This window comes from Camelus ferus, chromosome 14 (assembly GCF_009834535.1).
Source record: "Camelus ferus isolate YT-003-E chromosome 14, BCGSAC_Cfer_1.0, whole genome shotgun sequence".
NCBI lineage: Eukaryota > Metazoa > Chordata > Mammalia > Artiodactyla > Camelidae > Camelus > Camelus ferus.
In genome coordinates, this window is record NC_045709.1 from 57969175 (window position 1) to 57984384 (window position 15210).

At 39.9% G+C, this 15210-nt stretch overlaps 1 protein-coding gene across 8 annotated transcripts in view; it reads left to right on the plus strand.

The window, feature by feature from the left end:
- The first annotated feature begins 7447 nt into the window (after window positions 1-7447).
- PCDH9 (protocadherin 9) overlaps window positions 7448-15210 on the plus strand; it is an 858720-nt gene continuing 850957 nt past the window's right edge. For all 8 annotated transcript variants that reach the window (XM_014565035.2, XM_032496891.1, XM_014565036.2 and 5 more), the window contains exons 1-2: window positions 7448-8018; window positions 9268-12438. In XM_014565035.2, coding sequence (XP_014420521.1) covers window positions 9403-12438 — 3036 coding nt within the window. In that variant the 5' untranslated portion in view covers window positions 7448-8018; window positions 9268-9402. The remainder of the gene's footprint in view (window positions 8019-9267; window positions 12439-15210) is intronic.

Consider the following 15210-nt stretch of genomic DNA (forward strand, 5'->3'; position numbering starts at 1 on the left):
CTATTATAGATCTAGGTTCTTTGGTAAAGGGGTCACTGGTCCATCTTGAATTTAGTGTCTTCATAAACATAATGAAGTGTTGGCAGCATGAGACGGATCCATCAATTTCTGGCAGGGTAAGAGGAGTCCACACCGTGTGAAGATAGCTGCTTTGTCTTCCAAGTGGCTAGAATATGGGAAGAAACATTTCCATTAAAGAAAGAACTCTTGTGCGCCTTGGACAGGACCCATCGGTGTCTGCACGTGTAGTCTAGCACCTCCTTGTTGACACCTTCTGAACTCGTCAGTGGTCTGGTACCCTCAGGTTGCTCAGTCGGTGCCCTATGCCCTCCTGCTCTGTTCCATGCAGCCTGCCTTCCCCCAAAGGGGGCCGGGCTCCAGACAGGCTTCTTCCCCACTCCCAGTGAGGTAAGCTAAAACAGAAATCTACTCAAGATGCCGCACCTCTGTGGAGAAGAAAACAAAATCAAATTGATACAGGAGTGATGTGTACATTTCTTGAGCCTCTGAGAAGTACTTGTGTGTAGAAAGTATGCTTGGAAATAATGGGCCCCTGCATGGTACAATTGTAGATATAGGCCTTTTTCCAATACTTTTTGTTTTGTTTTGTTTTGCTTTCCTGTGAGTCATGACACTGTATCTAAGATGCCTTTTAGGTCCTTGCTACTTAAAATGTGGTCCATAGATCAACAGCATCAAGACCCACAGGGAGCATGATGGAAATGCAGGACATCCACCCCAGATCTATTATGTCGAAACCTGCCTTTTCATTTAATAAGATCTCTGGGTAATTTGTATTCACATTAAAGTTCAAGGAATGCAGAACAGTTTAATTAATTGTTATTTAACTCATGAGTCAAAGTCAACTTTAATATAATACTTAGTTTATGGCAATAAACAGTAAACATTCTGGAACAATATGAAAATAAACACAACTAGGTTGCTAGTGTACTTATGTACATCATCAAAGTCTTGCTATTGAGCATCAGAACTATTGATTAATGTAACAAGCAAAAATTTGTAAAGTCTAAAATGTAAAGGAGCGATATTGTGATGCGAATTAGCAAAGTGGAAAAGACTCATAGCAAACAAACAATAACAGCCCTCAGCTGAATTATGCTTGAAATAGAGCTATTTGACTATTTCTTCGCTGAGCACACTGGAGGTTTTTAAATATATAGTAGGTATTTTTTAGGCATTTTTTTACATAGTATCTTTTAATTAAATTTTTGAATGAATTAATGAATAGATTTATGATGCTAAATTTGTCCCTTGTGCATTTTACAATCTTTTCATGTAATTCTCATTTTCCACTTTTTCCTACTAATTGTAGTATTTACCGAAAGTGTTACCTAGTCTTTACGATCTACTGATCTGTTGTCATAGACTAGTTCCATAGTGACGGACAAATATTACCAGAAAAAAATTACCCTTTCATTTTATTACTCTTTCAGCATAACTGTTCACTTGTGGGTTTTTTGTTTTTTTTTTTTTTTTTTGGGGGGGGGGGGGAGGTAATCAGGTTTGTTTATTTATTTATTTATTTTGATGGCAGTACTGGGGATTGACTGAACCCAGGAATCTCCTGCATGCTAGGCACAGGCTCTACTGCGGAGCAATACCCTTCCCCCTCAGCATAACTGTTAAAGACACCCCCACTGTTATTGTTACATCTACAAACAAAACTAATAATTTGCAATTAGGCCTTAGCTATGCTGATCTTGCACTCAAACATGGGTGGGATTCACTCACCCAAATCAACACATGGCGCACTTTTTTGTGTGTGTGTGTGACATAAAGAAATGTTTTATCATCTTTTTGAAACTGTAAGGAGTATTTATTGCTTTTTCTTATATTTTACAAGTTATATTTTGTCTAAGGAAAATTTTCCTAATTAGGCTTTCTTATAAACGCCACATATCATGTGTCCTGTGGCATGCTATTTTTAAAAATAAATCTCTCTTATGATGACCCCATTCCATACAGACAAGAAGTTTCTTTGAGGCTCTTTTAATCCTTTCTGAAAATTTCACCAATCTGTCTGAGGATGAATGAAGCACAGTAAATTGCTTGGCATAGGAATGAAAAGATAATGTGCATTCTAAGATCTTTTAAAGGATTGTATTAGTGTATACTGCAGAATAAGATTTGCATTTAAGAGAAAATATTTTAAAGAATTACATATATATATATATATATATATATATATATATATATATATACAAACACATAATTTTTGTAAGCAGAATGGTATTGACTTAAACCCTGAACAAAGTGTATCAGTATCTTGTAAAGGCCGAGCAATCCCTCTCTGCATTTCTTGGGTGTTATCAGTGATTTGGAGAGCAGCAGGAGTCAATGGCATATGCATAGTCTCTCTGACTCATCCTAATTTAATTAGAGGGGGACTGTGGGTTGAATTTGGTTCCTGAGAGGAGACTATAGGAGAAAAATCAGGCTTATCCATCCTGCCCTATATTAGTAAGTCTATTTATGTGCATATTATGTAACAAATTGGGCTCCTAGAAGAATATCATGTAGGTTTATTCAAAAATAAAAAAGGACTGAAAAAAATAAACATAAAGGAAATATATGTATGAAGAAGATGGGGGAGGGGAATAAGGAATGAAAATGACTAGAATGTTGTCATTTCAAGTCACATAAACTTCTATTCTTAACAACATATCCTTATGATAAGAACGTACTACTGAAAGAGAAATACTTGCATTATATTTAATTTAACTTGAAAAATTTCTAACACCTAAGAAAAATAATTTCCCAATTATCTTGGGCAGATGCTTTTGTGCTGAACACATATTCCTGTCTCAACATTTCTATTTCTATTTTTAAGGTGTAAACAGAGGTGCTTCCAAATAATATGCAAGCTATATTTGGACATGTATCATTTACATAAATATGAATTTAATCATACTTGATAGTCTAACAGTTCTTACCTAGAAAACTAAATATCATACAGACACAAGAGATAGAAAGTTTTGTATGTTATATTTCACTTGAAATTATGTGACTTTAAAATGATCAAATGATTTCAAGTTAAATATATTTATTCTCTCCTTACTATCTTTAAATCACTTTTTCATGTTTCCTGAGTGATCACTTGAGCTCTACCTGTGATAGGGAAAACATTTGTTGTGAGAGCTGTGTCTATATGAAGTCTTAAACAAGCAATGATGAAATCTGAAAATGCAATATTTTCTTTATTTATATAGTAATCATGACAAAACAGTGGCACTGGAAAATGTCAGTTTATATTGTAATAACTGTTAGAGCTACAAACCTGACGTCTATAATCCTTGTCAGTTATAAAAATATAGCAAATTGGGATAAATTTAGTTCAGTCATTCAAACAGATTGAAGCTTCTTGTCACCTGCTTTCCTTTGTCATTTGAATACCTTGGTCCAGGTTTTCCTTTAAGAAAGAAAGAAAAGGAAAAAAAAAGAAAGGTGTTCAAAGAAAAGAGCTAATAGTGCAGCAAAAGAATGATTCCAGGAGCTTACTACACTTTGCCAGTTTGCACAGACTTAAAAGGTGTTAATTTCCTTTTCGTGCTGTTAAAATTCTGCACTGTCATTTTCTAAATAGTGTTGACATAAATAAACCTTAGCATTTTTCCACACAATCTCCCTTGCCCCCACTCCCAGAAACACAGTACAATAGTCTAGCCTCTTCTGTGAAATGGGGACAATAATACCTGCTGTGACATAGAAGCCCCTGTGATTGATTGATTAATGTCCCTTAGACACAATAAGACATCTGGATTAAAAGAATTTTTGAAGTACACGGCACAAAAGAATTTTATTTTATTTTATTTTTAACTTTGATTGGAATATAGAACTAGTACATTAGAGTTGAAAATTTTAGTCTTGAAATCCTTGAGGAAGTCGTTTGATCATTCCAAATACCACAGTCTATGCCATTTATATAAAATGTAACTTTAAAAAGTCTTTACAATCTCTGTGTGAAATGTAATTTCAAAACGCTGAGTGGTAACTAGAAAATCTTAGATGAAAATCCAATTAACACACTGTACTGCTTAATAATGTAGGTTATTAAGTGCTATTACATGGAAATTGTTGTTTAAATATATAAATAAACAACATTAAGTTTTTAGAATATAAAGTAATTTTATTAACTTGTTTCTGTTTCTATATAAATCTGTAATAGCATTTTAGTCTTCACTTAGCTGGCCAAAGATGACTTAGCTTCACAAGTATTCTATGACCTATATAACCAGCAGACAATACTAAGGCAATTTTACTATAGCCTGGCAGGCATGATTTTCAAAGTACTAATCAGGTACAACACAGGTGAGAACATGATAATTTCTTGCTGTAGAAAACATGCATTGACAAAGCTGTATAGGGTTAATTGAAAAGGTCTAATTGGAAATCTAACCCATAGACTGGAAGATGCATATTTGAAAGTCATATAGTTGAAAATCTAATACTTTGTTAAATTCACTAAGGAAAAAAGTGATTAACATTGCAGCCAAAAACCCCCAATAAATATTCTTCTACGAAAACTAAAATTAATGGGTAATAACATGTCCCTGCTTCATAAATATGCAGATATGACTTTTTAAAAAAGAAATAGGAGAGGTGGGTTGTGACCAGCAAATGTTTTATATACGGTTTAGGCAGAAACCTCGTTATGACAGCAAAGGGTTAGGAATATGACCCTTTAAATTTAATTTTCTTCCAGGAATATTAATAAGATCTCTAATAAAAGTTCTCATCCCAGAGTTTAGCAGCTGGAATATAATAGGGCAAACAATAAGCTTCAACTATTCTAAAATTAAGAGCTAAGACTAGTATGATTAAATAATCCCAATAATTGAGATATGCCAAATAAACACCAATAAGGTGGAATGCACTGAAGTCAGTAGCTCTACTTCTATATTATTTTCTATCACCTTTGTAAAGAATCTACATTTACTTCATTTGGGGGCTTTGACTGGTGGTTTCTGTTAATTGAAGTCTCATGGTTATAAATTTTATCATGTGATTTTTTTTTTCTCTTCCTTAACTTTCATCTGTGTTCACTCTAAGATTTCACTTATGAGCCTAGGGTATAGATGGGTTCTGACTACAAGTAAACCTACCTCTTAGCAAACAGAAGCAATTCCACTTCGTGATGATGTTAAACAATTATTGCTAAGCTATGTGTTGCGATCAGAACAAGACTTTGAAATGATTGTGGTATGATTAGAATAAGAATGTGAGATCACTGCGATGCTCATGAAATGAACCGGAAAGCGGCTGTGCCGCTATGTTTATTGTAAATGTATCAGAGTGATGGTTCATTTATTATTTTAAACTAGTTCAGAGCATAAAATAGTTGACAATTGGAACAATGCACTAGCTTTAACTGCAGATTTTGTAAATGGCAAAATGATCATTCATTGTGGTAAAATAAAAACCTTCCTTTAATTCACTCGCATTATTCTATGAGGTAATGTTTTTCTTTTGACTTTGGATACTTAAACAATCCTTTTTATTATTTAATTTTGTATATTCTGATCACACAAAATACTATCATAAAACTTGTTTAGCTATTTAAAAGCATTATCAACCTATGGCCTGCCAGAAACCTGTTTTATATGTCATATATAAGGCATTAATGTATTTTACAGTGGGCTTTTAGGCACTGCACTTTTACTGTGCTTATTCACCGAGGAAAAGTTTGCATAAAAAAAGAGTACATTTTCATAGATGTGGGGAAATCGTAATGTCAAATGAGTTGCTTAAATAATAGAATTATTTATACAATATCTAAATTTGGTAGGTTGGTTTTTTTTTTAACTTTTAAATATCTAAAAAGAAGTGTTCATATTGAAAAAGAAAGACATTGTATTCAAAAACAAGAAGTGTTCCTGAACACATCACCATAGTGCATAGAACTACGTGAAGAGCCTTTAAGGCATCTTCAGCCCAGTACAGGATGGGGAACACGGAGGTTTAAAATAAATGCCCTTTATCCTCCCTGTAAGTTAGAATAAGTTTTCAATCATGCATTAAGACCTTCTCAGATAACCTTTATAGGTCATGCAAAAAAATGATTTTTTTTTTTTGTTCCAAGTGAACTGTTATTTTTAATGCCTCTAACTTTCCTCAGGTATCTGACATTGCAGGTACAACCCATCACACAAACCTTCGTGGTTTAATGATTTTAAAAGATCAGTCCAATACAGATAGTGCTTTTGGGGCCAGTATTTCAGGAGCAAGCTAATCCTTTCGAGAGCCATTCTATCCGACTCTCTTAGGAAAATGAGAAACGTGGGAGGATACGCGACAGAACTGGAGTCAGAGAAATGAACTGCACAGGGAAAGACAAGCACTACATGTAAAGTTGGGATCAGCAGACGGTGGAAGGGGAAAGGAGACGCTCCGCAGCTTGGGGAGCAGCTGGAAGGGACTCCTTCCAGCCTCCCGCAAGCAAAGTTTGCAGCTAGGTGCGCCGACGCGGGTTTTGCCGCAGCCGCGCGTCCTGGAGAGCTCGGGTTCGCTGATTTCCGGGCGCGGCGGGAGCAGAAGCGCGAGGACAGCCTCGATCAGCCTTCACGGCCCGTCCTGCTCCCGAGACGAGACTTCGCCCCGCACACCAGACTGGCCTAGGGCCGACTAAGGGGATCCCAGAGGCCGTCCTTTTCCCCTTCTCCCGGCAGCGTCCGTCTCCCGGCATGTGGGGAGTGCTCAAATTAATTTCCTTTCCGGTCTTGACTGAGACTCAAACATCCTCCGTCCCGACCTTTCGCTATCCGCCCTCTCTGCCCTTCCTGCCAGTGTCCCCGCCAGCAAAGCCTCTAGCTGCAGCACCGGGCGTGTAGTCCTCCCGGCCGGTGCTCCCCTCCGAGGGGCGGCAATGCACCTCACGTCCCGGACCGCAGGTGAACTCTTCCCCATCTCTGCATTTTGGTCCCTCATTTATAAATGCCAAGAGAGGTGCGGAACGTGCGCCCGCGGCTGAGCCGCCTCGCCATCCCCCCCTCAGCTGCCTGCCGCGGTGCCCGAGGCTTCCGGATCCGCGCCTGGCAGCCCCGCCGGCCTCCCGCGCCGCCCTTGCTCGTGCGACCGCCGGGGCCCTGCCGCCCGCTGCCCCGCGCCGCCCCGAGCAGCCGCCAGCTCGGTTTACGCCTGTGAGAGCGGAGTCCGCGCGGGCCGGGGGAGCGTGGGCGCTTCCCTCCCGGGCCGGAGCCTGCCGGGCATGCTCAGTGCACCTCCTGGAACCCGGCTCTCCCGGGGCCAGGATCGGGGCTCCGGGTTTTCGGGGCTGCCGAGGGGGCGCTGGGGAGGGGAGGCCGGGAGACAGTCAGCGCCTTGTTCCGCGCGCGGCTGCGGCCGCCCGCACCGCAAGATAAGGACCAATCAGGGGCCGGGGGTTGGGCTTAGGCCGTCACGCCCTCCCTCTGGGCTTATTGAGAGTTATATCAAGAAATTCAGTTCAGAGAGAGGAGAGGGAGAAGGAGAGGGGCAGAGGAGAAGGGAGAGAGGGAGAGCATGCCAGACAGGAAGGAGCGCCCTAGAGTCTCCGAAGCACGAAAGAGAGAACCAATTAGGAATTTTTCGGGCAACTGCCACCCTGGAGAGCAGCCAGAGAATCACCATCACCCCAACTCTGACGTTTCCTACAAGAAGTTAGAGACTTAAGCAGTCTTGACATCGGAGAGAAATGGTATGCTTGATGCTGTGGAAAATACCCCTGAGCTGAAGAAGTGCAACTGGATGTTGTGTGTGTGTGTTAAATACCAGAAGAGCTCAGACCCCGTGGGTAATAGAGACGAAATGTGGAGAGAATGACTAACGACAAATCTGTGAATTTGTTCTCTGGAGTTGCTAATTTGCCAGCCCGAAGCAACACATTTTACAAGGAAGAAACGTTTTGCTGCTTCTGATTTCTCCCCAAACTGGTGCTACCAGATGCATGGCTTTTTATGTGTTGGAACAGATCATTCCTAACTGCAGCATACCGGGAAAGGGGAAAGGTTGAGGCAACTAACGTAAGTGTAAAGTTTCGCATGCACAATTGTAAATTTTGTTTTTAGCTATGTCCTCGTTGTAGACGAAGGATGTTTGTAATTGGGTAGACGGTTGGGGCAGAGCTCACCTACTAGGCTGTATCTGCATCTCTACCTGCATCACTCTGCCGGAACTAATCGCAGGCATCAGCTACCGTGCAGCCTAATGCAGATAAGATTAGAGCCTGGGAACTGACCAGTTCTGCTCAAGTAGGTGGCTGCCTGGAGCCTTGCACCCATTTAAATTGCAGTTAGGGGAGCATCTAAGCAGCAGGATTTTTACCTGCATTACTGAATTGCAGTATTTATGTGTGGCCGATGTTAACTAATACTATAACCAGAGATCGGGGTTAAGAAACTGCATTTTTTTCTTCTTTTATGCTCAGTAGAAAATATTATGCTGTTACATGGAAATGTTAGCTGCGTTTCACTTACATCTTGGCACGCTCTTCCACCTCTAGGATAAGGAATCCTTTATTATTATATACATTGTAAAAGTTTTAATGTGTTTATTAATTCTAATGGGGATAATTTGACATCATGGAGAAATGAGAGTGAGGTCTGTCTGGTAAGAAATTGGAGGTCTTGGTATTGTGCTTTTAGGCAATGAGGATATGGAGTGGCCAGTGACTATTGCTTCTGATGCTGCAGCACCATGTCCGGATGCTTGTTCCCCGGTAAAATTGTGTGAGAAGGCAGTTGAGGAACTCGGAAGAAAGAAAAAGATAGTCTTTTTAGAAGAAAGAGATGACTCAGTGTGGCAGAGAAGAAAACATATCACATTTGACATGTAACAAAGCAATTAGCAGGAACCATAGCTAAATACTTAGTGTTTTTCACTTGCGCCTAAAAAAAAAAAAAAAAAAAAAAAAAAACTAAGAGAGGTGGATTAGAAGCCAGAAGGCGGGTAAGACAAGGGGGAACAAGGGGGAGGGGAAAAGGAGGACAAGAATGCATGTTTTGAATTAAACAGTGTCCTGAAAACAGTCTGGGTGAATACAGGTCAAAATAGCAGCTGTCCTTAATCCAAAAGTAGAGAATTTCATTTTCTCTGGGCAAATGCAACAAGCAGGGGATATTCAGTGTTTCTATTCACAGAGTTAACTTGCAAACAGTGGCAGAGCAAACTGCCACGTTTACTAATAGGTAGTGGAAAATGTGTTGTGATGTTTCGTGACTGTGTGCTTTTGTTTACTGAAGAGTAATATTGTCTATGCGATTGTGTTGACAGTGGCTGTCTCCAAATAAGCGATGAGCTGTAATGCGTCCTCCAGTCCATGCACGCTTCCTCTTGCAATTCGTGCATCTTTCCTCAGTGGAAACCTTTAAACCCTAAAATCCAGGAAAAGAAAATAAATACATTATCATGGACCTGAGGGATTTTTACCTGTTGGCTGCTCTGATTGCCTGTCTAAGGCTGGATTCTGCAATAGCTCAAGAACTTATTTACACTATTAGAGAGGAATTGCCTGAAAATGTGCCCATAGGAAACATACCAAAGGATCTGAACATTTCTCACATCAATGCTGCCACAGGGACCAGCGCCAGCCTTGTCTACAGACTGGTTTCTAAAGCTGGGGATGCTCCTTTGGTGAAAGTATCCAGTAGCACTGGGGAAATTTTCACAACCTCCAATAGAATAGACAGAGAAAAACTCTGTGCTGGAGCCTTCTATGCTGAGGAGAATGAGTGTTTCTTTGAACTTGAGGTGGTGATCCTCCCCAATGATTTTTTCAGGCTGATCAAAATAAAGATAATTGTCAAGGATACCAATGATAATGCCCCCATGTTTCCATCTCCTGTCATCAATATTTCCATCCCAGAAAACACTTTGATCAACAGCCGCTTTCCAATTCCATCAGCAACAGATCCTGACACAGGCTTCAATGGTGTACAGCATTATGAATTGTTAAATGGGCAGAGTGTTTTTGGACTGGATATCGTGGAAACTCCGGAAGGAGAGAAGTGGCCACAATTGATTGTTCAGCAAAACTTGGACAGAGAACAGAAAGATACCTATGTGATGAAAATCAAAGTAGAGGATGGAGGTACTCCACAGAAATCCAGCACAGCCATACTGCAGGTCACAGTAAGTGATGTAAATGACAACAGGCCAGTGTTTAAAGAGGGTCAAGTAGAGGTGCATATTCCAGAGAATGCTCCGATCGGCACCTCTGTAATTCAGCTCCATGCCACTGATGCAGACATAGGCAGTAATGCTGAAATCCGGTACATTTTTGGTGCCCAGGTCGCCCCTGCAACCAAAAGACTCTTTGCTTTAAATAATACTACTGGGCTGATTACAGTTCAGAGGTCCTTAGATCGAGAGGAGACAGCCATTCACAAAGTGACAGTGCTGGCTAGTGATGGCAGCTCCACTCCCGCTCGAGCAACGGTTACCATCAATGTCACTGATGTAAATGATAACCCTCCGAACATAGACCTCAGGTACATTATCAGTCCCATCAATGGAACAGTGTATTTATCTGAGAAAGATCCTGTCAATACAAAGATTGCCCTAATTACAGTTTCAGATAAGGACACCGATGTGAATGGCAAAGTGATCTGTTTTATTGAGAGAGAGGTCCCATTTCATTTGAAGGCAGTATATGACAACCAGTATTTGCTAGAGACCTCCTCTTTGTTGGACTATGAGGGCACCAAAGAATTCAGCTTTAAAATTGTTGCCTCTGATTCTGGGAAGCCCAGTTTAAATCAGACTGCTCTGGTAAGGGTTAAGCTTGAGGACGAAAATGACAACCCACCAATTTTCAACCAGCCTGTAATTGAGCTGTCAGTTTCTGAAAACAACCGACGTGGGTTATACTTAACAACTATTAGTGCCACAGATGAAGACAGTGGGAAAAATGCAGATATTGTTTATCAGCTTGGACCGAATGCCTCCTTCTTTGATCTGGACCGAAAGACAGGAGTTTTGACAGCCTCCAGAGTCTTTGACAGAGAAGAACAAGAGCGATTCATTTTTACAGTAACTGCCAGGGACAATGGGACCCCTCCCCTCCAAAGCCAAGCGGCTGTGATAGTTACTGTTCTGGATGAGAATGACAATAGCCCCAAGTTTACTCATAATCATTTTCAATTTTTTGTGTCTGAGAATCTGCCAAAGTATAGTACCGTGGGGGTCATCACAGTGACAGATGCAGATGCTGGAGAGAATAAAGCTGTGACTCTTTCCATTCTAAATGACAATGATAATTTTGTGTTGGATCCGTATTCTGGAGTCATAAAGTCAAACGTCTCATTTGATAGAGAGCAGCAGAGTTCCTATACTTTTGATGTCAAGGCCACCGATGGGGGACAGCCGCCCCGTTCCTCTACTGCAAAAGTAACTATAAATGTCATGGATGTCAATGACAATAGCCCGGTTGTCATTTCGCCACCTTCTAATACTTCTTTTAAGTTGGTGCCTCTCTCGGCCATTCCTGGCTCGGTGGTAGCAGAGGTTTTTGCAGTGGATATTGACACTGGGATGAACGCTGAACTTAAGTACACAATTGTGAGTGGGAACAACAAAGGCTTGTTTCGAATTGATCCGGTAACAGGTAACATTACTCTGGAAGAAAAACCGGCACCCACCGATGTGGGCTTGCACCGTTTGGTGGTCAACATAAGTGACCTGGGATACCCTAAGTCTCTGCACACACTTGTGCTGGTTTTTCTCTACGTTAATGACACTGCTGGCAATGCCTCCTATATCTATGACTTGATTCGCAGGACTATGGAGACCCCATTGGACAGGAACATAGGGGACAGCAGCCAACCCTATCAAAACGAGGACTATCTCACCATCATGATCGCCATCGTGGCGGGCGCCATGGTGGTCATCGTCGTGATCTTCGTCACCGTTCTGGTGCGCTGTCGCCACGCATCCAGGTTCAAAGCAGCTCAGAGGAGCAAGCAAGGTGCCGAGTGGATGTCCCCAAACCAGGAGAACAAACAAAACAAGAAAAAGAAAAGGAAGAAAAGAAAGTCTCCTAAGAGCTCTCTTCTGAACTTTGTTACAATTGAAGAGTCCAAACCCGATGATGCAGTTCACGAACCTATCAATGGGACCATAAGCCTGCCGGCGGAGCTGGAGGAGCAAAGCATAGGAAGGTTTGACTGGGGCCCGGCACCTCCCACCACCTTCAAGCCTAACAGCCCTGACCTGGCCAAGCACTACAAATCCGCTTCTCCGCAGCCCGCTTTCCATCTGAAACCAGACACTCCGGTTTCTGTGAAAAAGCATCACGTGATTCAGGAGCTCCCTTTGGACAACACCTTTGTCGGGGGTTGTGACACCCTTTCCAAACGCTCGTCCACTAGTTCAGATCACTTCAGTGCCTCAGAGTGCAGCTCCCAAGGAGGCTTCAAGACAAAGGGCCCCTTACACACCAGACAGGTAAACGAGCACTTTTACTGGTCTATAAGTACTGCATACAAGTGCCCAGTCAACCAGTATTAATGTGCCAGTGTGTCTATTGTTTTGGTCTAACTTTAGCTTAGTGATAAAGAGGGAAAAAAAAAACTTGACCCCTTTTCTAGTCCTCTGGGGCTCAGTCAAGAATTTTTAGAACAGCTTTGAAATTTCTTTTCAAAGAAAAGAATTTCTCTTGGTTCTGAGAAATTATTTAACCTCCCAGTTTCCTTCAAATGGCAAAAGATGAAAAGAGGAAATTATTCCAAAATGTCCCAAGATAATGTTTGCCAAAGAAGAAAACCTGTCCTGATCTGCCAAATTCTGTTCCTGGGGTTTCCAAATTGACTGCTTCAACGTTTCCACATTACCTTTTGATCTAAAAAAATCACCTTCAAATCTCAAGTTTTAACTGACATTTGAAGGTCTGACTATAATAATTATGTTGGAGCTGTGGTTGCTAAAGGGGTTAATTTTTTTTAGTCTCTAAACAAGATCGTAGAATACTAAACGTACATCGGCCGTGAAGCACATGATTGTTGATAGATTGCAACTAAGCCATACAGGAAGTCTTCTCTTTGCTTTCAGATGATTTTATTGTATTATAGTAAATTGGGGATTGACTAGAAAGGTTTGCAGATTGCCCACAATGGCCAAAGTACTCTTTCAAAAAAAAAAAAAAAAAAAAAGAAGGAATGCTTTCTCCCTGATATAACTGATTTATACAGAAAAGAATGAATCCATTGTAAATATTCTCTCATCTTAGTGCATATGCATAAGTGATCTGTCATAACTCATTTTAAACTGTGAAATATGCCATATGAAGAGGGATTAAGAGGCTGAGAAACTCATATTTCAACCAAATCCAGAATTAGTTTTTCTTAGGTCTAATAATTCCTTGTTAATAAAGATTTAAATGCAGCGCTGTCTAATTTATTTCACTGGTGCTTGTCTGTTGCCATGAAAGCTGAGTGTCAATAATAGCCTGTAGATGGCACTAGGGTATCATGTCGCTTGTGCTGGCCTGGTGCCAATCCCGCAGTAGCAAGGGAAAGGGGAGGGAAGGCTCAAGCTGGTATTCCAGCCAAAGATACCTTTTATTTAATGATAGTTGCTCTGGAGCAACTAGCATTTAAGTTCATTTGCTTGCTTTTTTGTGATTCCCTTCATACACCAACTTTCTAGGATTTCCTAATCCAAGTTCTGGCTGTGTTGGTATTGAGTCCACCCAGGGTGATGGACCATCTGAACGTGTTAAAGTGAGGAACATAGAGATTTCAGAAAATCAAGTAAAACAAAATAAATCTGCAGGGTAGTATTGACAGTTGTTGATTAGTGTTTGAAAACTCAAGAGTTTTTCTTTTTCTTTTTTTTTTTCCCGAGTGGCATCTGGATGGGTTAGAATGTCTTACTGAAACTCTATTTTTCTCTCACCATCCAGTGTTTGTTGCTCTGGAGTGACTTGAAGGTTTGGTGGTAGTAAGATATTTATTCATACTTTTGACAATGAATCACAGAGATACTCCCTGAACACTAAGTACATGCCTATGATTATATAAATAAAATCTCCATTTCTTAAAAGATTAAATAGCTAGTGCATTTAAAAAGTACATGTACCTAGAGCTTGAATGCACAGGCTGAAAAGAATTAAAATACATCAGCCCAGAAGTTCTAGAGGAGAATAAAAAGTTATTAGATATATATTGAAGTTTGAATGAATTATTCTCATGTTAGACTTCATCAGCTTGTTAAAAGAGGTTTGGGGTTTTAAAATTTAGAGCATTTCTGAGTTTTGTAAAGGTTTATGAAAATCGGTAAACAGTTAATCATGGTAAGAAAAGTAATTTTTGAAATGCAGTGGAATTAAATATGAAGTTGCTCTTTTAATGAAAAATGGCTTTTTATTATTTACTTTTAATGGGATGTCACTCACAAAATACTGATATTTTATAATTTGCATAAGATCTGAAAAAAAAAAACTAACACAATTTAAAACTCTTCATATAAAATTTGAAATTTCTCTTCCAAAGAAACTTACTGGTATTATTCCCACATCGTCTTTCTTTTCATGTAAGTGTGGTGGGTATTATGAACAAGGAGACACAGACCCACTTTTTCAGATTTCTTCACAAAAGTTGAATATATATGTGTATATATATGTGTGTGTGTGTGTACATATATGTATATACACATAGTACAGAGGCATAAATGTTAAGTGTGTTTCAGCAAAGTATGGAAAAGATCCTTTGTTGAGGCTTACTCATAAGAAAATTTGTTTCTATGATGTAATCTTTGAAATAGGATGCTGAGTAATTCTCTAACTGGAACTAAAGTGCATTTTAGACATTCCTTAGGACTATGTGTCACTGTGCAGTTCTCCTCATAGGCATTTCGATGTTCAAATGTTGCTATAATTCACGATTATGATAAAGAGCTATTGAAATGGCTTTGCTTATTTATACCTTTTAGAAGTTTTCATGCTGAGAAAAAAATTGTGACTTTGGAGGAAAGGAATGTTGGAAGTAAGGACTGATGATGCTTACAGCAATATGTATACAATTTTGGTATAAAAGAGGCATATTTTCTATGAATGAGGAACACAGATTATATACTACTCTTTAAATTATTTTTTCACAGAACTATCTGATTGTTATCTGAAGATGTTCTAGTTAAGCTGAAAGGAAAAATTCTTCCTTTCTTTTTTTAGCTTCTTCACTTCAACTAGTTGCTTTTATACCAAATGTACTCCTGAAGCTA